Source organism: Balaenoptera acutorostrata, chromosome 2 (genome assembly GCF_949987535.1).
Source record: "Balaenoptera acutorostrata chromosome 2, mBalAcu1.1, whole genome shotgun sequence".
Lineage (NCBI taxonomy): Eukaryota > Metazoa > Chordata > Mammalia > Artiodactyla > Balaenopteridae > Balaenoptera > Balaenoptera acutorostrata.
This window is the reverse complement of record NC_080065.1, coordinates 110,244,783-110,266,520: the sequence shown is the minus strand read 5'-3', so window position 1 is coordinate 110,266,520 and position 21,738 is coordinate 110,244,783. Positions and strand designations below refer to the sequence as shown.

Here is a 21,738-nt window from a genome sequence, read left to right as displayed (position 1 = left end):
AGAGGTGAAGGTCAAGAGGGCAAGAAAGAAGAGAGAGGCTCAGAAAGAAGGCTGAGGACAAAGAGTAATGAAGGTTTTAAGTTACTAGCTGTGTCTCTTGATCAAAGTTTTTGGCTACTGAACTGCACGAATGCAATCCAACTCATGGGCAAAAGCAAGCTTTTTTATTTGTTCTTACACCCAGTGAATTTTCAACTATAAACTTATACTCCACCCAATTCCAATTGTTCTAAGAGTATTTTTGAGACTACTATAAAAAGTCATTGATGGTGAGTTGATGAAAGTTAGTCTGATAGCTTCAAACACCACTAATTTTCAGTGATGCTTATCAGCATCCCCAATATTCAAGACAAGTATATTTTTTCCCAAGAAAAGCTCAAGAATTGGCAAGAATACAAAATTCACATATTGTATGAAAATACAATCTCACCATCACTCTCCCAAAATTAATTTAATTGAACACTTCATTTTATATTTCAGCATTCCACTTAAGTGACAAAACAACATTAATTAATTAAAGTCACAAAATAACACTTGGAGGTCTAATACTCTCAATACTGCTTGGTACTTCAGTTCCTTATAGGTGGGCAACAGTTAAGCATGTTATTAAAAGAAATATTATCATGATGTTTCTTTCCATTTTCAGGTCCAGTATTGTTCATGTAGGAAGAACTAGAACAACAGTATTAACATTCTTAACAGGAAATTTAAACTCTACAGATTCGGTCAAGAAAAACTAAAATCCGGGACTTCCCTGGTGGTCCAGTGGTTAAGAATCCATCTTGCAATGTAGGGGACGCTGGTTCGATCCCTGGTCGGGGAACGAAGATCCCACATGCTGCGGGGCAACTAAGCCTGTACGCCACAAATAGAGAGCCCAAGTTCCACACTACAGAGCCCATGTGCTCCGGAGCCCATGCGCCACAACTAGAGAGAAGCCTGCACACCGCAACGAAAGGCCCCATGTGCTGCGACTAAGACCATTAAAAAAAGAAAAAAAGAAAAACTAAAATCTGATTAGAAATAACTAAGTATAGAATTATCAGATAGGCTATGTTCTTTTCCAAGGAAGTTTTGCTTTCAGGCATTCTTAACCTTTAGAACAAAAGCTTATACTTCTAGCTCAGCAGTTCTCAACACATCGTCTGGAGACACTTAGGGACAGGGGTAGGTGGTCCATGAGACTCTTTCAGGAGGGCAGTGACATCAAAATTATTTTTATAATAACACCAAGATGTTATTTACTCTTTCACTCTCATTCTCTCACAAGTGAAAGTCAAGTTTTCCAGAGGCTATGTGAATGTGACATGGCAATGGATTGAAGGCAGAATCCATTGTTTTTTATTAAGCCATACATTAAAGAGATGTGCAAAACATGTAAAACAAGACCACTTTTCTCACATTTTTTTAAATTTGGAAAATAGCATCAGTTGTGATTTTAAAATACTATTGTTGTTATTTTAAAATGAATTAATATAGCAATATTTTTATATTTGTTTTAATTTCTCATATGGTAAATATCAATAGCTATAACCCACAATAACAAAAGCCCTCTGGGATCCTCAAAAAGTTTTAGGAGTCTAAAAGGATCATGAGACCCAAAAGTTTGAGAATTACTGTTCTGTCTGATTAGGAACCCCTAATATGAACAAATAGGTGCAATGAGTTCCAGACTTGGTAACAGTCATTCCATTAAAACACCATATCACCCACATTTAGTAGTAATATTCTAGCAATTAACCCCAAATAAAAGGAAAAGCCACCCCACTGTAAAACAGAAGAAAAGAGTCCTTTCAGTGATAATTCTATATTTACACATTTAAAAATTAGTCTTAATTTCAAAGAACATTAAAAATAACATCACCTACAAACAAGTAATGTTTATTACAATATATGGAATATTGAATAAATATTATATATTATATACTATTCAGTTACTATCCTCTTTAGGCATAAACAGTTAAGAAAAAATGGACTCTCTCTTACCATTTTTACACTCAATCTGCAAGCTTACAGATCTGTTCTTCTCACAATATGCTTCTTTATATTTAAATCAAAAATAAAAATAAAACATGAAATCATATTATTTTTCAAGGCTTTATACTTCTTATGATTACATAGGGAATTACAAAAATGATGCTGTATTTCAGAAAATTAAGTCCTTCATCACCATTTAGTTATACCCTATTCAAAAATAAGGTCTGTTTTTTATGTAAGATTATTGTGTGATTAATTAATCACTGAAAATATTAATAGTATAATTACCACACAACATAAACTATCCTAATACCTGGACCATATAAACCAAATTGAAACCACTATCTGTTAACCTTTCCTTCTTATATTGATAATGCATAGCATTCTTTAAACACACACATTCTCCATAAACTACAAATTTAACAGAAAAACTTTGTACACTTCTATCCAACAGTACCAATATACATATTCACATATAAATTAGTAAAAGTTTAGCAATGCATAACTTATAGAAATTCCCATACAGAAAGGCCTCTATAAAGAGACAGGAATATTACATATACTTAAGATGCCTTCTAAATGTAATTAAGCTAATACAGAAAAAGGAAGTCTAAGAAGCTGCTACATAAACTGTTGGTTATTTAGGCTGAAATAAGTCTACACTAACTACCACCTCACCTGTATAGTATTCTTCATTATTTTTGTTAATACCAAAATATAATAGGTAATGTTCTAATTATTTTATTCACTTAACTTTCATGGTTTTGACAATATTTTCTCTTTTTTCTCAAAAAGACACTTATAAGATATACAGAAAGAGTAGAATTTCTTAAATTCTTAAAACATGGTCAGAGAAACTCTAATCTGGCAACTTAATGAATAAAAGAAATTTTAGAAATTATTTAATGCATATACCCACGTTTAAAAGGTTTATACTATTACCTACAACCTTTCTCCAAAGTGAACAGTATGATAAAGTGTTCATACAATATGGAATCACCAAAGCCCACTTAGCTAGGAGACAGGGCTAAATAAACCAATAAACAAGACATAAACCAAGAAGCCAGAAGGGTCAGTATAAAGAATGAAGAGAAGTTTTTCTAATTCTTCGAAGACGATACTATGACGAGTGTTAATTTTAGAAACAGCCACTGCTGCTATTATCAAATTATTCTTTAGAAGTACAAAATTATTCTTTAGAACTACATAGTTCAGGCAACATCAAAAAGTCAAGCCGTGCTTGCTTCGGCAGCACATATACTAAAATTGGAACGATACAGAGAAGATTAGCATGGCCCCTGTGCAAGGATGACACGCAAATTCATGAAGCGTTCCATATTTTTATACACAAAAATAAACTCAAAATGGATTAAAGACCTAAATGTAAGGCCAGACACCATCAAACTCTTAGAGGAAAACATAGGCAGAACACTCTATGACATAAATCACAGCAAGATCCTTTTTGACCCACCTCCTAGAGAAATGGAAATAAAAACAAAAATAAACAAATGAGACCTAATGAAATTTAAAAGCTTTTGCACAGCAAAGGAAACCATAAACAAGACCAAAAGACAACCATCAGAATGGGAGAAAATATTTGCAAATGAAGCAACTGACAAAGGATTAATCTCCAAAACATACAAGCAACTCATGCAGCTCAATATCAAAAAAACAAACAAACCAATCCAAAAATGGGCAGAAGACCTAAACAGACATTTCTCCAAAGAAGATATACAGATTGCCAACAAACACATGAAAGAATGCTCAACATCATTAATCATTAGAGAAATGCAAATCAAAACTACAATGAGGTATCGCCTCACATCGGTAAGAATGGCCATCATCAAAAAATCTACAAACAATAAATGCTGGAGAGGGTGTGGAGAAAAGGGAACCCTCTTGCACTGTTGGTGGGAATGTAAATTGATACAGCCACCATGGAGAACAGTATGGAGGTTCCTTAAAAAACTAAAAATAGAGCTACCATACTACCCAGCAATCCCACTACTGGGCATATACCCTGAGAAAACCATAATTCAAAAAGAGTCATGTACCAAAATGTTCATTGCAGCTCTATTTACAATAGCCAGGACATGGAAGCAACCTAAGTGTCCATGGACAGATGAATGGATAAAGAAGATGTGGCACATATATATGATGGAATATTACTCAGCCATAAAAAGGAACGAAACTGAGTTATTTGTAGTGAGGTGGATGGACCTAGAGGCTGTCATACAGAGTGAAGTTAAGTCAGAAAGAGAAAAACAAATACCATATGCTAACACATATATATGGAATCTAAAACAAAAAAGAAAAAAAAAATGGTCAGAAGAACCTAGGGGCAAGACGGGAATAAAGATGCAGACCTACTAGAGAATGGACTTGAGGATATGGGGAGGGGGAAGGGTAAGCTGGGACAAAGTGAGAGAGTGGCATGGACATATATATACTACCAAACGTAAAATAGATAGCTAGTGGGAAGCAGCCGCATAGCACAGGGAGATCAGCTTGGTGCTTTGTGGCCACCTAGAGGAGTGGGATAGGGAGGGTGGGAGGGCGGGAGATGCAAGAGGGAAGAGATATGGGGACATATGTATATGTATAACTGATTGACTTTGTTATAAAGCAGAAACTAACACACCATTGTAAAGCTATTATACTTCAATAAAGATGTTAAAAATAAATTTAAAAAAAAATCAAGCCACTCACTTGAGAAACAATTATTTAACAATTTAACATATGCATGGTCTCAAATAGTATATTTAATATCATTTCCATAGTTAGAGATCTTCCAAGAATAGTAATTTATGACAGGAAAAAAAAAAGGTTATTTGACTTTCTGTGATGAAATATCAGCTGATAAAGAAATTCCAAGGAATAAATGATTGCAAATTAGGTCAATATGGCCTATATAAACCATCTGATGTCAAGGAAATAATTTAAGACACAGAAGCATTATTCGGAATCACAGATCTTCAAAAAAATTTTCCCCATAAATTGCAAAATCTGTCCCATGCATTTTCATGAAGTGTCATATCAACAATTCAACTAAACTTTTTTTCAAGTAAATAAAAAAAAAACTGAATTAATTCTAATAATTAAAACCTATGCTTCTCTAGAAAGTGATTATTTTTAGGCACCTGAATTGTACAGTCAGTTAATTAAATAACTACCTGCATATGTCCTTGGTTTATTGTTTCTGATCATTTAAAAATTACTCATCACTGACTTTTTTTCCTTCTATTTCTGGACCTCTAAAATTAAATTTACCTAATCATAGGGTGATACAAATGATATTAATTAAAATAAATAAGTTTTTGAAATTACATGGTTATGTCTATTTGTCAAAAGTGGAATAAACTCAAAATGTAATAATATGATTTTACATAATATTAATATATCAAACTTTAAACATACGATCACAAAAGTTAAAAAGCTATAGGAAATCTTGGAGATTATGTACTGCAACTTCACATCTGATGATAGAAAACAGTCTACTATTCTCATTAAAGAATTTACCATTTCAACCATTTACCAAGGGCCCACAATCGTCAATCATTCTGCTCAGTTTCAAGGATAAAAATATGATTCTCACTGCCCTCAAAGAGTTCAAATTTTAATGGAGGAGAGAGACATAAGCAAATAGAAATATAATATGGTATGATGAAAGAAAAATGAAGATATATTCAAAATAATTTCAGGTCAAAGAAGAAGCTTTGTCTGTAATGAAACAGATACCAGAAAATGCATTGCAAAAGAGGAGACACTTTAGCTGGGGACTGAAGAAAGAAGAAATTCATTGAGAAACTAAGACATTCCAGAAAGAATACAGATATATGAAAATAGTAATAAGATCTATTCAGAGAACACTAAGTTTAGTGCAACTAAAAAGTGGGTCAAGTAGAAAGAGAAAGAAACGTGGACTATACTAAATGACAAGTCTCTAACAGGAATGGAGGGAAGAAGGAAGTGAGATGCACAAAAAGAAGCCCAATTCAAAAAAAAGGTGACAATGAAGAATGGGAGAAGAGAATGAAGTCAAGAGATCTCTTAAGAGACATAACTGACGTACCTTTTTGATGATTATCCCAAAAAGTCAAAATTTAAGGCAACTAACACTTTCAGCTCGAATGGGTGAGCCACTAATGGAACAAGATAATCCAGAAAAACAAACAGGTCTTTTGGAAGAGAGAGAAATCATTGGAAAAGTAAGGGGAAAGAAGATAGGGAGAGAAATTCCGGGTATATAGAATTTCTGATTCTAGTAGGGACATACATGTATGACTAGATTTTAAGAATGAAGGCTAGCATAAAGAATGGGAAATTATCCTTATATAGATAGTAATTTCATCCTTTCCTTCCTCCCTCCTGTTACAAAAAAATCCAGGATCATAAAAATGAAAGCCACATACTAAAAACAGAAGGAAGAAGCTAGAGTGAGCCTGATTGCTTACTTCTGTGTAGCCATATCAATCCTACAATTGCCTACTTCAGGACTCCTTGTTTATTTTTCCTCACATAACATTGCTTTACTTGTTTAAGCTACTGCTGGCATGATTTTTGATACTGACAGTCAAATTTATTCCTACCCAATCCAGTGGTCATCATGGTTTTGCCTGTGTTCCTCTTCTCTTGACACTCTCTACACTCTCCTATGGGAGACCTCATCCATTCCCTTACCTTTAAAAACCACCTATGTGTTGATGACTCCCAAATCTAGATCTTCATTTTACTCAATAAATGCTGAGTGGATATTTCAAAACAAGACCATTTGAAACATTAAGTTTTTGCTATCAGGGAAAGTGATAATGGTATAAAACAATATTCTAATCCTATGGAAAGCTATAAATAATATAAAGAGTCAACCCTCATATGCACACTGCAGTAAAGCTGTACAGTCCTACTGTATATATGTAACAGATTCAGTGAACAAATAAGAGAGAAAAGTGAGATACTGCCAGGGAGGTTAGATAAGGAGAAAGACTTACAGGAGAATCAAAACCTAGAGAGTAGAATTAGATAAACTGTATATTATTTCCACAGATATCTCAGTAAATAATTCCAAATAAATCTGTTTTAATTTGTTTTTGCTGTGGCAAAATATAAATAGAAAATTTATCATTTTAACCATTTTTAAATGTACAGTTCAGTGGCATCAGGTATAGTCACATTGTTGTGCAACCACCACCACTATCCACCTCCAGAACTTTTTCATCATCCCAGACTGAAACTCTATAACCATTAAACAATATTTTCCCACTCCCCTCTCCTCTCAGCCCCTGGCAACCACCATTCTGCATTCCGTCTCTATGAATCTGACTACTCTGGGTACCTCAAAAAGTGGAATCGCACAGCATTTGTCCCTTTGTGACTAGCTTACTTCATTTAGCATAATGTTCTCAAGGTTCATCTATATTGTAGCACGTGTCAGAATTTCCTTCCTTTTTAGGGCTGAATAATATTCCCTTCCATGTATATAACCACACTTTGTATATCCATTCAAAGTTGTTTTCACCTTTTGGCTATTAAAAATCACACTATGAACATGGGTGTACAACTATGTGTTTAAGTCCTTGCTTTCAGTTCTTTTATGCATATAATTAGAAGTGGAATTGCTGGATCAAATGGTAATTCTATGTTTAATTTTTGAGGAACAGTCGTACTGTTTTCCACAACAGCTGCAGCAATCCACATCCCCACCAGTAATGCACAAAGATTCCAATTTCTCCACATTCACACCAACACTAGTTGTTTACTGGTTTTTGGTTTGCTTTTCCTTTATTCAGTTAATAACAGCCACCCTAATGGGTGTGAAGTGGTATGTCTTTGTGGTTTTGACTTACATTTTCCTAATGATTAGCGATATTCAGCATCCTTTCATGTGCTTATTGGCCATCTGTATATCTATCTTTTTTAGAAAAATGTCTATTCAAGTTCTGTGCCCACTTTAAAGTTGGATTGTTTGTATTTTTGTTGTTGAGTTTTAGGATTTCTTTATATATTCTGAATATTGATAAAATATATCTACTTTTAAAAATTTATTTATTTTTGGCTGCACTAGGTCTTCATTGCTGTGCGCGGGCTTTCTTTAGTTGCGGAGAGCAGGGGCTAGTCTTTGTTGTGCTGCGCGGGCTTCTCATTGCGGTCGCTTCTCTTGTTGCGGAGCACGGGCTCTAGAGCGCAGGCTCCGTAGTTGTGGTGCATGGGCTTAGTTGCTCCGCAGCATGTGGCATCTTCCCGGACCAGGGCTCAAACCCATGTCTCCTGCACTGGCAGGTGGATTCTTAACCACTGTGCCACCAGGGAAGCCCAGTATATCTATTTTTAAAGAGAACACTAACAAGCAAGTTGCTACTTAAATGAAACTTACAATATCATAAAAGAATTATAGATTAAATTACTATGAATGCCCCACTTATGATTAAGAGCAGTCTGAAAATACAATCCTTTCAAGTAGCAACTCCAAAATCAAATCATTTTTAAGTCATCAGTCTCTCCTCAAAACAATTAAACACTCTTGTTTTTCTATAAAGCTCATACGAGTACTCAAAAATGTTTTTAAAATTCATGATTGATAAAAACACTAACAAGTAACTAAAATTCACATGATTCACATGAAACACTCAAAACTACACACACCTGTCAGAGTTTCAGAGCCACCATAACACACACCTTCAAGCAATAACACTCATATTTCAATTTATGTAAGTGCTATGCCCTGGAGTACAGGGGAGCACCCTTATATATGCAGACTAAATGGCGGTCCCTGGAGTCGTGGGGCACAACAGCCCTTTGGCATTCAAGTGCTAAGAGATGTATGTTCCACTTTATTATTACTATCCCTGACATAAATTTTAAAGTTAAAAAAAGTAAAGAATATAATAATAAAAGTGCACCATGGTATTCAATTCAATGACTCCCTAAACTCTAAATTAACTTATTCATTCTTATCCAATTAAAGTATTCAATCCTATTTTTCCAAATGATAGTTTTACTACTTAAGTAGATAGATCTCTTATTTTCATCTCCCCAGCATCCAATCTTCCTTCTTCTGGTAACACCCCAATTTCCCATTAGACAACACCTCTCCCCATTCTCAGTCCCTGAACTTCACAGGTAGTGCCTGAGATGAGTAAGTCTGGGCAATCAAATTCAGTGATTAAATCATTAGACACAAAATAAGACAGTAAGATTCAGTCCTAGAACTTTTGCTGAAATTTTTAGTTAACAGATACTTTTAAAACTGCTAAGCTGGGCTGTTGGTAAGCACCTCTGCCATCTCATAAGAAGGGCCAATCAGAGAACAAAGCTTACACACACACAAAAAGGCAGAGCATAAAGACAAACTCAAGAATGTCCCTGATGACAGTATTGCAATGTCTTATAGATAAGTCCTTTCCCTGAATTTACAGTACATGAGTCAATAAACTCCTTTTTTTTTTTTTTTCCACTTAGCTTCTCAGGGCTTTCTGTCACTTGCCAGTCCTAACTAATATGTATGGTTTCACATATAATTAGTTGTGTCCCCTTATCATTTACATCTCAGCTGTCAGTGATAATTTTGATAAGTCCTGGAGGCCTGTCTGTATCAGACTTAAACATGCACTATAGAACGTTTATAATGATAAAAACATTATTACAAAATGTCAACTTATTGTCTCCACAATGACTACTCATTCGGAAAGTATGCTCTTAGAAAAAAAAAGAATGCAAAATTGATAATGTATTAATAAATGTACAACTCTAACAAGTAGAATGTAAACATGTGCTTACAAAAAAAACACATGAAAAAATTCCATTTTATTAAATCTGGGGAAACAAAATATCCCTACTTGATAAGAAACTGTATGTATAAAATCATTACAGTTAGAATAGTAGTGAACAGAAAAAGGGGAGCTGAGAGAAACGTTAACATAAAGTAAATGCAATGTAAACTGGGAAATTTTCTCATTAGTTTTTTCCAATGGCACAAAATATCCATTCTCATTTAGATTTAGAGTTTATGTAAAAATATATCTGTATTAATTTCCTACAGCCACTGTAATTACTACACACCTGTGGCTTAAAATAACAAAAATTTATTTTCTCACAGTTCTGGAGGCCAAACATTTGAAATCAGTTTCAACAGACTGAATCAAGGAGGTTCTATAGGACAGTCCTATACCAGGTTTCCATGGCTGCCAGCATTCCTTGGCTTATGGCTATATCACTCCAATCTTGCCCTCTGTAGGCACTTTGCCTTCTCCTCTTCTGTGTATGTAAATGGTTCCTCTGACTCTCTTTTACAAAGACATTTGTGACTGCATTTAGGGGCCACCCAGATAACCCAGAATAACCTCCTGATCTCAAGATCCTTAACTTAATCATACCTGTGAAGTCTTTCTATAAGGTAACATTTACAGATTCCAGGGATTATGATATGGATATTTTTTATGCAGCCATTTTTCAGCCTACCACCATGTCGTAAGTCATTTCAATAACTATAATACCACCAAAAAGGCTAAGCATCTGGAAACTATATGCACCTTATATTCTCAAATTAAATTTTTTTACAATGTTCTCTACTTATATTAGTACCAACACAAAAAGCTCCAAAAATGTCATATTTAGAATAAAAAGGGAAGACTCTAGTAAGAAAATATCTACTAAGCATTGCCTTAAGAAGTGATTAATATTAACTAAATTTAACATACTATTCTTTGAAACTACAGAGTTATTATCATGACAATCCATTTTATTACAAATTTAAAAATTAATATAAGACTTTACCTCCAGATCCTAACTGCTTGTAGAATCTGTATTCCAAATGTAGCTGTGGTGCTCTGGATTTCATGGGCTCCTAATTAAAAAAAAAAAAAAGCAACAACAAAAAATATTTAAGTTATTAAAATATCACTAGGCCCTAATTCTGAATTTATAAATCTTGGTGTCAACTCTTTTTTTTTGTTGTTGTTTGGTATTCCAAGGATTGTTCCTTATAATATTTCAACTTTTTGCCTTGATTAAAATACAATCTGAGACAGAGTAAAACAGTGTTCAACAATTTCCAGAAATACATATAGTATCCATACATATGAAAATACCCACCTCAATAAAGCAAAATAATATTTAATATTTCAAACATTCAGAAGCATATGAATGCATTAGAAAAGGTCTTTAAAAGCTACATAATAAACCAGTATTTAACTCAGGAGAGGAATCTAGGTTTGAGTAAGGTCAAAGGTGAAGTTTTAATTTCTGTTGATTTCTTTTTAAAGATCAAATATATATATATATATATATTTTTAGACAATACATATGGTCTATTTTTGCTTCTTTCCAATAGAATACATTTGATCATTTTTTTTTTATACAGCAGGTTCTCATTAGTCAACCATTTTATACACAACAGTGTATACATGTCAATCCCAATCACCCAATTCATCACACCACCACCACCACCCCCCCGCTGCTTTCCCCCCTTGGTGCCCATACGTTTGTTCTCTATATCTGTGTCTCAATTTCTGCCCTGAAAACCGGTTCATCTGTACCATTTTTCTAGGTTCCACATATATGCGTTAATATACGATATTTGTTTTTCTCTTTCTGACTTACTTCACTCTGTATGACAGTCTCTAGATCCATCCACGTCTCAACAAATGACCCAATTTCGTTCCTTTTTATGGCTGAGTAATATTCCATTGTATATGTGTACCACATCATCTTTATCCATTCATCTGTCGATGGGCATTTAGGTTGCTTCCATGACCTGGCTATTGTAAATAGTGCTGCAATGAACATTGGGGTGCATGTGCCTTTTTTTTTTTCACTTTTTTTTTTTTTAACATCTTTATTAGGGTATAACTGCTTTACAATGGTGTGTCAGTTTCTGCTTTATAACAAAGTGAATCAGTTATACATATACATATGTCCCCATATCTCTTCCCTCTTGCATCTCCCACCCTCCCACCCTCCCTATCCCACCCCTCTAGGTGGCCACAAAGCACCAAGCTGATCTCCCTGTGCTATGCGGCTGCTTCCCACTAGCTATCTATTTTACGTTTGGTAGTGTATATATGTCCATGCCACTCTCTCACTTTGTCCCAGCTTACCCTTCCCCCTCCCCGTATCCTCAAGTCCATTCTCTAGTAGGTCTGCATCTTTATTCCCGTCTTGCCCCTAGGTTCTTCTGACCATTTTTTTTTCTTTTTTGTTTTAGATTCCATACATATGTATTAGCATACGCTATTTGTTTTTCTCTGTCTGACTTACTTCACTCTGTATGACAGTCTCTAGGTCCATCCACCTCACCACAAATAACTCAGTTTCGTTCCTTTTTATGGCTAAGTAATATTCCATTGTATATATGTGTCACATCTTCTTTATCCATTCATCTGTTGATGGACACTTGGGTTGCTTACATGTCCTGGTAAATAGAGCTGCAATCAACTTTGTGGTACATGACTCTTTTTGAATTATGGTTTTCTCAGGGTATATGCCCAGTAGTGGGATTGCTGGGTCGTATGGTAGCTCTATTTTTAGTTTCTAAGGAACCTCCATACTGTTCTCCATAGTGGCTGTATCAATTTACATTCCCACCAACAGTTCAAGAGGGTTCCCTTTTCTCCACACCCTCTCATGCATTTGTTGTTTGTAGATTTTCTGATGAAGCCCATTCTAACTGGTGTGAGGTGATACCTCACTGTAGTTTTGATTTGCATTTTTCTAACAATTAGTGATGTTGAGCAGCCTTACATATGTGCTTCTTGGCCATCTGTATGTCTTCTTTGGAGAAATGTCTATTTAGGTCTTCTGCCATTTTTGGATTGGGTTGTTTGCTTTTTTAATATCAAGCTGCATGAGCTGTTTATATATTTTGGAGATTAATCCTTCGTCCGTTGATTCATTTGCAAATATTTTCTCAAATTCTGAGGGTTGTCTTTTCGTCTTGTTTATGGTTTCCTTTGCTGTGCAAAAGATTTTAAGTTTCATTAGGTCCAATTTGTTTATTTTTGTTTTTATTTCCATTACTCTAGGAGGTGGATCAAAAAAGATCTTGCTGTGATCTATGTCAAAGAGTATTTTTCCTATGTTTTCCTCTAAGACTTTTATCGTGTCCGGTCTTACCTTCAGTTCTCAAATCCATTTTGTGTTTATTTTGGTGTATGGTGTTAGGGAGTATTCTAATTTCTTTCTTTTACATGTAGCTGTCCAGTTTTCCCAGCACCACTTATTCAAGACACTATCTTCTCTCCATTGTATATCCTTGCCTCCTTTGTCATAGAGTAGTTGACCATAGGTGTGTGGGTTTACCTCTGGGCTTTCTATCTTGTTCCATTGATCTATGTTTCTGTTTTTGTGCCAGTACCATATTGTCTTGATTACTGTAGCTTTGTAGTATAGTCTGAAGACAGGGAGTCTGATTCCTCCAGCTCCGTTTTTTCCCCTCAAGACTGCTTTGGCTATTCGGGGTCTTCTGTGTCTCCATACAAATTTTAAGATTTTTTGTTCTAGCTCTGTAAAACATGCCATTCGTAATCTGATAGGGATTGCATTGAATCTGTAGATTGCTTTCACAATATTGATTCTTCCAATCCAAGAACATGGTATATCTCTCCACCTGTTTGTATCATCTTTAATTTCTTTCATCAGTGTCTTATAGTTTTCTGCATACAGGTCTTTTGTCTCCCTAGGTAGGTTTATTCCTAGGTATTTTATTCTTTTCGTTGCAATGGTAAATGGGAGTGTTTTCTTAATTTCACTTTCAGATTTTTCATCATTAGTGTATAGGAATGCAAGAGATTTCTGTGCATTAATTTTGTATCCTGCTACTTTACCAAATTCATTGATTAGCTCTAGTAGTTTTCTGGTGGCATCTTTAGGATTCTCTATATATAGTATCATGTCATCTGCAAACAGTGACAGTTTTACTTCTTCTTTTCCAATTTGGATTCCTTTTATTTCTTTTTCTTCTCTGACTGCCGAGGCTAGGACTTCCAAAACTATGTTGAATAATAGCGGTGAGAGTGGACATCCTTGTCTTGTTCCTGATCTTAGAGGAAATGCTTTCAGTTCTTCACCATTGAGAATGAGGTTTGTTGTGGGTCTGTCGTATATGGTCTTTATTATGTTGAGGTAGGTTCCCTCTATGCCCATTTTCTGGAGAGTTTTTATCATAAATGGGTGTTGAATTTTGTCAAAAGCCTTTTCTGCATCTATTGAGATGATCATATGGTTTTTCTTCTTCAATTTGTTAAGATGGTGTATCACATCGATTGATTTCCATACATTGAAGAATCCTTGCATCCCTGGGATAAATCCCACTTGATCATTGTGTATGATCCTTTTCACGTGCTGTTGGATTCTGTTTGCTAGTATTCTGTTGAGGATTTGTGCATCTATATTCATCAGTGATATTGGTCTGTAATTTTCTTTTTTGTAGTATCTTTGTCTGATTTTGGTATCAGGGTGGTGGTGGCCTCATAGAATGAGTATGGGAGTGTTCCTTCCTCTGCAATTTTTTGGAAGAGTTTGAGAAGGATGGGTGTTAGCTCTTGTCTAAATGTTCGATAGAATTCACCTGTGAAGCCATCTGGTCCTGGACTTTTGTTTGTTTAAAGATTTTTAATCACAGTTTCAATTTCATTACTTCTGATTGGTCTGTTCATATTCTCTATTTCTTCCTGGTTCAGTCTTGGAAGGTTATACCTTTCTAAGAATTTGTCCATTTCTTCCAGGTTGTCCATTTTATTGGCATAGAGTTGCTTGCAGTAGTCTCTTAGGATGTTTTGTATTTCTGTGGTGTCTGTTGTCACTTCTCCTTTTTCGTTTCTAATTTTATTGATTTGAGTCCTCTCCTTCTTTTTCTTGATGAGTCTGGCTAATGGTTTATCAATTTTGTTTACCTTCTCAAAGAACCAGCTTTTAGTTTTATTGATCTTTGTTATTGTTTTCTTTGTTTCTATTTCATTTATTTCTGTTCTGATCTTTATGATTTCTTTCCTTCTGCTAACTTTGGGTTTTGTTTGTTCTTCTTTCTCTAGTTTCTTTAGGTGTAAGGTTAGATTATTTATTTGAGATTTTTCTTGTTTCTTCAGGTAGGCTTGTATAGCTATAAAATTCCCTCTTAGAACTGCTTTTGCTCATCCCATAGGTTTTGGATTGTCATGTTTTCATTGTCATTTGTCTCTAGGTATTTTTTGATTTCCTCTTTGATTTCTTCAGTGATCTCTTGGTTATCTAGTATCGTAGTGTTTAGCCTCCATGTATTTGTGTTTTTTACATTTTTTCCCCTGTTATTCATTTCTAATCTCATAGCACTGTGGTCAGAAAAGATGCTTGATATGATTTCAATTTTCTTAAATTTACTGAGGCTTGATTTGTGACCCAAGATGCGATTTATCCTGGAGAATGTTCCGTGCACACTTGAGAAGAAAGTGTAATCTGCTGTTTTCGGATGGAATGTCCTATGAATATCAATTAGATCTATCTGGTCTATTGTGTCATTTAAAGCTTCTGTTTCCTTATTTACTTTCATTTTGGATGATCTGTCCATTGGTGTGAGTGAGGTGTTAAAGTCCCCCACTATTATTGTGTTACTGTCAATTTCCTCTTTTATAGCTGTTAGCAGTTGCCTTATGTATTGAGGTGCTCCTATGTTGGGTGCATATGTATTTATAATTGTTATATCTTCTTCTTGGATTGATCCCTTGATCATTATGTAGTGTCCTTCCTTGTCTCTTGTAACTGTCTTTATTTTAAAGTCTATTTTATCTGATATGAGTATTGCCACTCCAGCTTTCTTTCGATTTCCATTTGCATGGAATATCTTTTTCCATCCCCTCACTTTCAGTCTGTATGTGTCCCTAGGTCTGAAGTGGGTCTCTTGAAGGCAGCATATATATGGGTCTTGTTTATGTATCCATTCAGCAAGCCTGTGTCTTTTGGTTGGAGCATTTAATCCATTCACGTTTAAGGTAATTATCGATATGTATGTTCCTTTGACCATTTTCTTAATTGTTTTGGGTTTATTTTTGTAGGTCCTTTTCTTCCCTTGTGTTTCCTACTTATAGAAGTTTCTTTACCATTTGTTGTAGAGCTGGTTTGGTGGTGCTGAATTCTGTTAGCTTTTGTTTGTCTGTAAAGCTTTTGAGTTCTCCATCGAATCTGAATGAGATCCTTGCCGGGTAGAGCAGTCTTGGTTTTAGGTTCTTCCCTTTCATCACTTTAAGTATATCATGCCACTCCCTTCTGGCTTGTAGTTTCTGCTGAGAAATCAGCTGTTAACCTTATGGGAGTTCCCTTGTATGTTATTTGTCGTTTTTCCCTTGCTGCTTTCAATAATTTTTCTTTGTCTTTAATTTTTGCCAATTTGAATACTATGTGCCTCGGCATGTTTCTCCTTGGGTTTATCCTGTACGGGACTCGCTGCGCTTCTTGGACTTGGGTGGCTATTTCCTTTCCCATGTTAGGGAAGTTTTCGACTATAATCTCTTCAAATATTTTCTCGGGTCCTTTCTCTGTCTCTTCTCCTTCTGGGACCCCTACAATGCGAATGTTGTTGTGTTTAATGTTGTCTCAGAGGTCTCTTAGGCTGTCTTCATTTCTTTTCATTCTTTTTTCTTTATTCTGTTCCACAGCAGTGAATTCCACCATTCTGTCTTCCAGGTCACTTATGCGTTCTTCTGCCTCAGTTATTCTGCTATTGATTCCTTCTAGTGTATTTTTCATTTCAGTTATTGTATTGTTCATCTCTGTTTGTTTGTTCTTTAATTCTTCTAGGTCTTTGTTAAACATTTCTTGCATCTTCTCAATCTTTGCCTCCATTCTTTTTCCAAGGTCCTGGATCATCTTCACTATCATTATTCTGAATTCTTTTTCTGGAAGGTTGCCTATCTCCACTTCATTTAGTTGTTTTTCTGGGGTTTTATCTTGTTCCTTCATCTGGTACATAGCCCTCTGCCTTTTCATCTTGTGTATCTTTCTGTGAATACGGTTTTTGTTCCACAGGCTGCAGGATTGTAGTTTTTCTTGCTTCTGCTCTCTGTCCTCTGGTGGATGAGGCTATCTAAGAGGCTTGTGCAGTTTTCATGATGGGAGGGACTCTCAACTCTTATATAATGTAATACTCTACTAGCCATCTTTGTCTCCCTAAGGTTAATAAATCCAGATAGTCAACTTTAAGCACAGTGTAAAATAAATTAATGCCATAAATGTACACAAGGTTAAGTGGCTATTAGATCAAGCATTAGGGAAATCTGTGTTTGACTCTTTGACCCTGAAGAAGAGTATACTGTGAACATTCATGACTAGAATGGTGGCCCTGATTCTATTTCTCCTGTTCCCAGGAATTCACCTCTAAACTATATATTTCTAATGTAAAGAGAAGTAAGAAATTACAAAAAAGTAAGAAAGAACAAAGACGGAGATAGGAAAATTCTGATAGTAGCAACAATATATATTTTTTTAATTTTTAGCTGGAGTACAGCTTACAATAAAACACACAGTTCCTAAGTATTAGGCCCATGAGCTTTGAAAATTGTATATATCCTTGCAACCACCATCTCAAAAAACCTTTAGCCTCTAAAGTTTAGAGCATTTCAATCACCCTTCTCTCAGAGATAATCACTTTTGGACTTCTATCACCTTTGGATTTGTTTTGTCCGTTGTTGGATTTCATACAAATGACATTATACAATATACGTTTTATATGTATGTGTCTGGCTTTTTTCATTCAACATAATGTTTTTGAGATTTTTACACACACACGCACACACACACACAGAGAACATAAACAGAAGCAAAATAGATTTAACATATAAGAAATAATAAATGTGTGAAAATATTTGCAGGAAACAAAACTATAACCAAGTAATAACACAGGAAAATTGAACAAGATTCAACAGGAAAGTACAGTAAGCTAACAAAATTTAAACAAAACCAACAAAACTTCAAGAAGTACAAAAAAACTACAATAACAAAATTTAAAACTAATCTACCAGCACATTAACACAACAGAAAAGAGAATTTGGAAACTGGGAGATAGAAAAATGTCTAAAGAATGAGAAAATTTTGTAGACTGCATCTATATAAAGTATACAAAATACATTATGAAGGAAGAAAAATAGAAAATATAGTAAAAAGATTAGAGTTCTGGACAATATAATGAGAAGGTCTAATATGCATTTGATAAGTGTCTCGAGAGAAAAGTGAGCAGAGGGAATAACTGAAGAAATAAATGCAAGAACTGATGAAACATAAACCAGAGATTCAAGAGGAATGTGAATCCCAAACAGAATAACTAAAACATTTATACTAAGATATATCGTAGTGAAAGAACCAACGACAAAGACTTCAGATAAAGAACCTGTAAAATCCCAGTGGAACAATTATAATCATAAAGATTATTATAAGAGAAAACAATCAGCTTAGTTCTTGAGAGGCAGAATGGTAGGGTACAACTCTAGTTAAAAGCACAGGCACTGAAACTAAATTGTATTGGGTTTGAATTCTAAATTCACTACTTACTAGCTGTTGTAGAGACTTTGGCAAGTTACTTAATCTTTTTGTACTTTTCAGTTCCCTCATCTACGAAAGAGGGATAGAATATTCTTTCTCATTTTGTTTATATACACATATATATGACTTAAAATAGCTCCTTCCACATAGTGGAATTCTTCAGTTAACTATATAATAGTATATAACCATAAGATATAATAGAAGATGCCCACTCAGGAAATCACAAGTAAAATTAAATACATAACTGGGCTTCCCTGGTGGCGCAGTGGTTGAGAGTCTGCCTGCTAGTGCGGGGGGCGCGGGTTCGAGCTCTGGTCTGGGAGGATCCCACATGCCGCGGAGCAACTAGGCCCGTGAGCCACAACTACTGAGCCTGCGCGTCTGGAGCCTGTGCTCCACAACAAGAGAGGCCGCGATAGTGAGAGGCCCGTACGAGTGGCCCCCGCTTGCCGCAACTAGAGAAAGCCCACGCGCAGAAACGAAGACCCAACACAACCAAAAATAAATAAATAAATAAAATAAAATAAAATAAAAATAACTTATTCAATCACTAATATTCCGTAGGTAAAAACAGAAACTCAGATCTAACTTAGTTGAGTCAGTTCAACTTGATTCCAATACTTTACTAGCAGTAAAATTTTATTGTGCCACCATATAACAAAAGTCACCTCACCACAGGATGAATTTTTCATTATTCATGAACGACGGGTTACTATATAACTACAAACAACAAGATATGAGGGTGGTGGCTGAGGTCAAATTTAACGAATTACCTTGAAACATACTATCAATACGAACTAGGGTAACATTAAATAAATGTGAAAACCTTTATAGGAGATAACAGAGCTAAAAGTAGTCACTGAAGTTTGCTCTCTGAACACCACTGTCAACAAATAATGCCTTTATTTGTACCAACATACAAAAATAAGATAGCACTGAAGGTATACAGACATAACATTTTCAAGTGGTTACTTTTTCGGGAGGTTCTGAACAAAATTATATTATTTTCAATAAACAGAGACAATAGATACAAACAGATAACATAAGATACAAAAAAATATATAAGGACACTTTATATATATATAATACATACCCATACACACACACACACACACACACACACACACAAATATTTAGTAAACTAAGTACCAAACCCTGGTCCAACAGTTTATGTGAAAAATTTTCTGCCCTGCCAATATATTTTTTGGATGAGTCTGAGGCAAGCATGACTCTATACCATACTTCAACCTCAAAGTACCACAAAGAGATCCAAAAATATTCCCAGTTCTCCCAAAGAATACCGAATAACCACAATTATTATATGTAGTCCTGATCACTGTGCTTTAAAAAGGGATAAATCAGAGCAGAAAAAGAATGTCTGCCCGCCAAAAAAAAGAAGAAAAATAAGGGGATAGTGATATGGCATGAAGGTAAACTAAAAAAAGTGACTTATGTGTGTATACATAAGAAGGCTAAAAGATGACATAATACATGTTTACTAAGGCATCAAAGATGTCAACAGGGTAAACAAGTTCCAAATCTGAAAATAACAGGACCTAAGGGTCACCAGTTAATGACTGAAATGGACAAGTAAAGGTCAGCCTAGAGGGGCTCCTATTTTGACACAACGGTTTATTTGCCCTAACATATCAGTTAAATATCTGAAGCTACTCACTACGGGCCATCAATAACACAGAATATGGGTGTTGCCACACTTCCATTCTGGTGTGCCCCCCCAACTCCCAACACCGTACAACATCTAGATCCCAGACCACTGGCCTAGAACATGGGAAAAGAATGAAATCCAAAGAAAAAGTCAGCAGTGCCCATTCCCTGCATCCTGGGCCTCCCTACTGTGATTCACACAAACTAACTCCCCTCGTCCTGATTTCACACTCATGAGGGAACCTTGTAATTTTAACTTAGCATTCTATGTATATCAGCCTACAGAAAGAAAGCATATTATTTATACTGATGTCGGCATTCTGGACCCATAACAGTAAAATACCTCACTGTAAGTTAGAAATTAACTCTTCCTAAATATTTACACCTCTGAGAGCTTGACTGATTGCATGAATTAATACTGTGAATCCACTTCTGATTAACAGTGACAATCTTAATGAGACAACCTAACCAGATTTTCTGTCATAAAGTCAAGGACCAGAACTTAAACCTAGGTGAACTCATGGCAGGTAAATGCCAGTCCCAACTCACATGTCAGCCAGCTAGTCTCTCCTGGTGGCACCACAACCCTTCTGTACATTTTTATTTCCCAGTAAAAGTAAACAGCATTTGTTGCAGTGAAACTTGGTTTACACTCACAGGACACTTAAAATTAAGTAGCACAGTTTTCTATCTCATCCCAAAAGTTTTTTTTTAATTTTTTAAATTTCTCCCACTTGCCTCTTCCTCAAGTAGTCTCTCTTTCTATATTAAAGCACATTACCCTAATAACAGTGGTTATATTGGCAGAGACAAGATTGAGACTAGCAGGCAGGCTGGGAAAACCAAGCCATGCTCAACCTCAGGGAAACATGGCTGGCAAACCAGATAGAACAGATGTGCCAGGACAAAGTTATATCTTATGAAAATTCCCAGATCCCAACTATTCAAAAAAAAAGCTGCCTTATAGCTGTCATACCAGGCACATTTGGGACTTCAAAACAGTCCCAGGGGAGTTTGCTTGCCTGGGTATCCACCCACATCAAGAATTTCTGAATCCTAGAAGGTCAAGCAATAGCCAAGTTTTACCAAATATAAAAACATCAACAGAAAATGAGATTTTGGAAGGTACCTCAAATACATTTTCAAATAATGTAATCCTGAATACTAAGGACACCTTTGTCCAAATGCTTGAATCAGGAAGAAAAATCTTGCATTCTAACTTTTATCTAATTAAAAATGCCAATACGCCAGCTTCCTTAAATTCAAAATTTTTAAAATTCAGTTCTATAATGCTGCCAAAGTAAAGGGATTAAGTTTTTGTAACACACAAAGACACAGATATCTTATATATACATTATCATACACTTGAGGGGCATGATGATGTTAGGAGCTTAATAACAAAAGATCAGTTACACTTACCACTTTCCCAATAAACACTCAAGTTAAAATGATATGAAAAAAAAGTAGTGAAAATGCAACTTAATCATTAAAGAAATAACAAGAAAATAATTAAAGAAAAATAAGAAACATGAACTTACCAGTTTAATTGCCACATATTCATTTGTGTATAAATTTTTCCCTTGAAAAAAAAAGAAAAAT

General features: G+C 35.2%; 1 protein-coding gene and 1 non-coding gene across 9 annotated transcripts in view; one reads left to right on the top strand and one right to left on the bottom strand.

The window, feature by feature from the left end:
- CSNK1G3 (casein kinase 1 gamma 3) overlaps window positions 1–21,738 on the bottom strand; it is a 128,240-nt gene that overhangs the window by 59,091 nt on the left and 47,411 nt on the right. For all 8 annotated transcript variants that reach the window (XM_057540793.1, XM_057540792.1, XM_057540797.1 and 5 more), the window contains exons 3-4: window positions 21,678–21,718; window positions 10,747–10,816 (exon numbers count right to left, since the gene is read on the bottom strand). In XM_057540793.1, coding sequence (XP_057396776.1) covers window positions 10,747–10,816; window positions 21,678–21,718 — 111 coding nt within the window. The remainder of the gene's footprint in view (window positions 1–10,746; window positions 10,817–21,677; window positions 21,719–21,738) is intronic.
- LOC114238652 (U6 spliceosomal RNA) lies at window positions 3,214–3,320 on the top strand. The gene has a single exon (XR_003623967.1). It is a non-coding gene; the product is annotated as a U6 spliceosomal RNA (small nuclear RNA).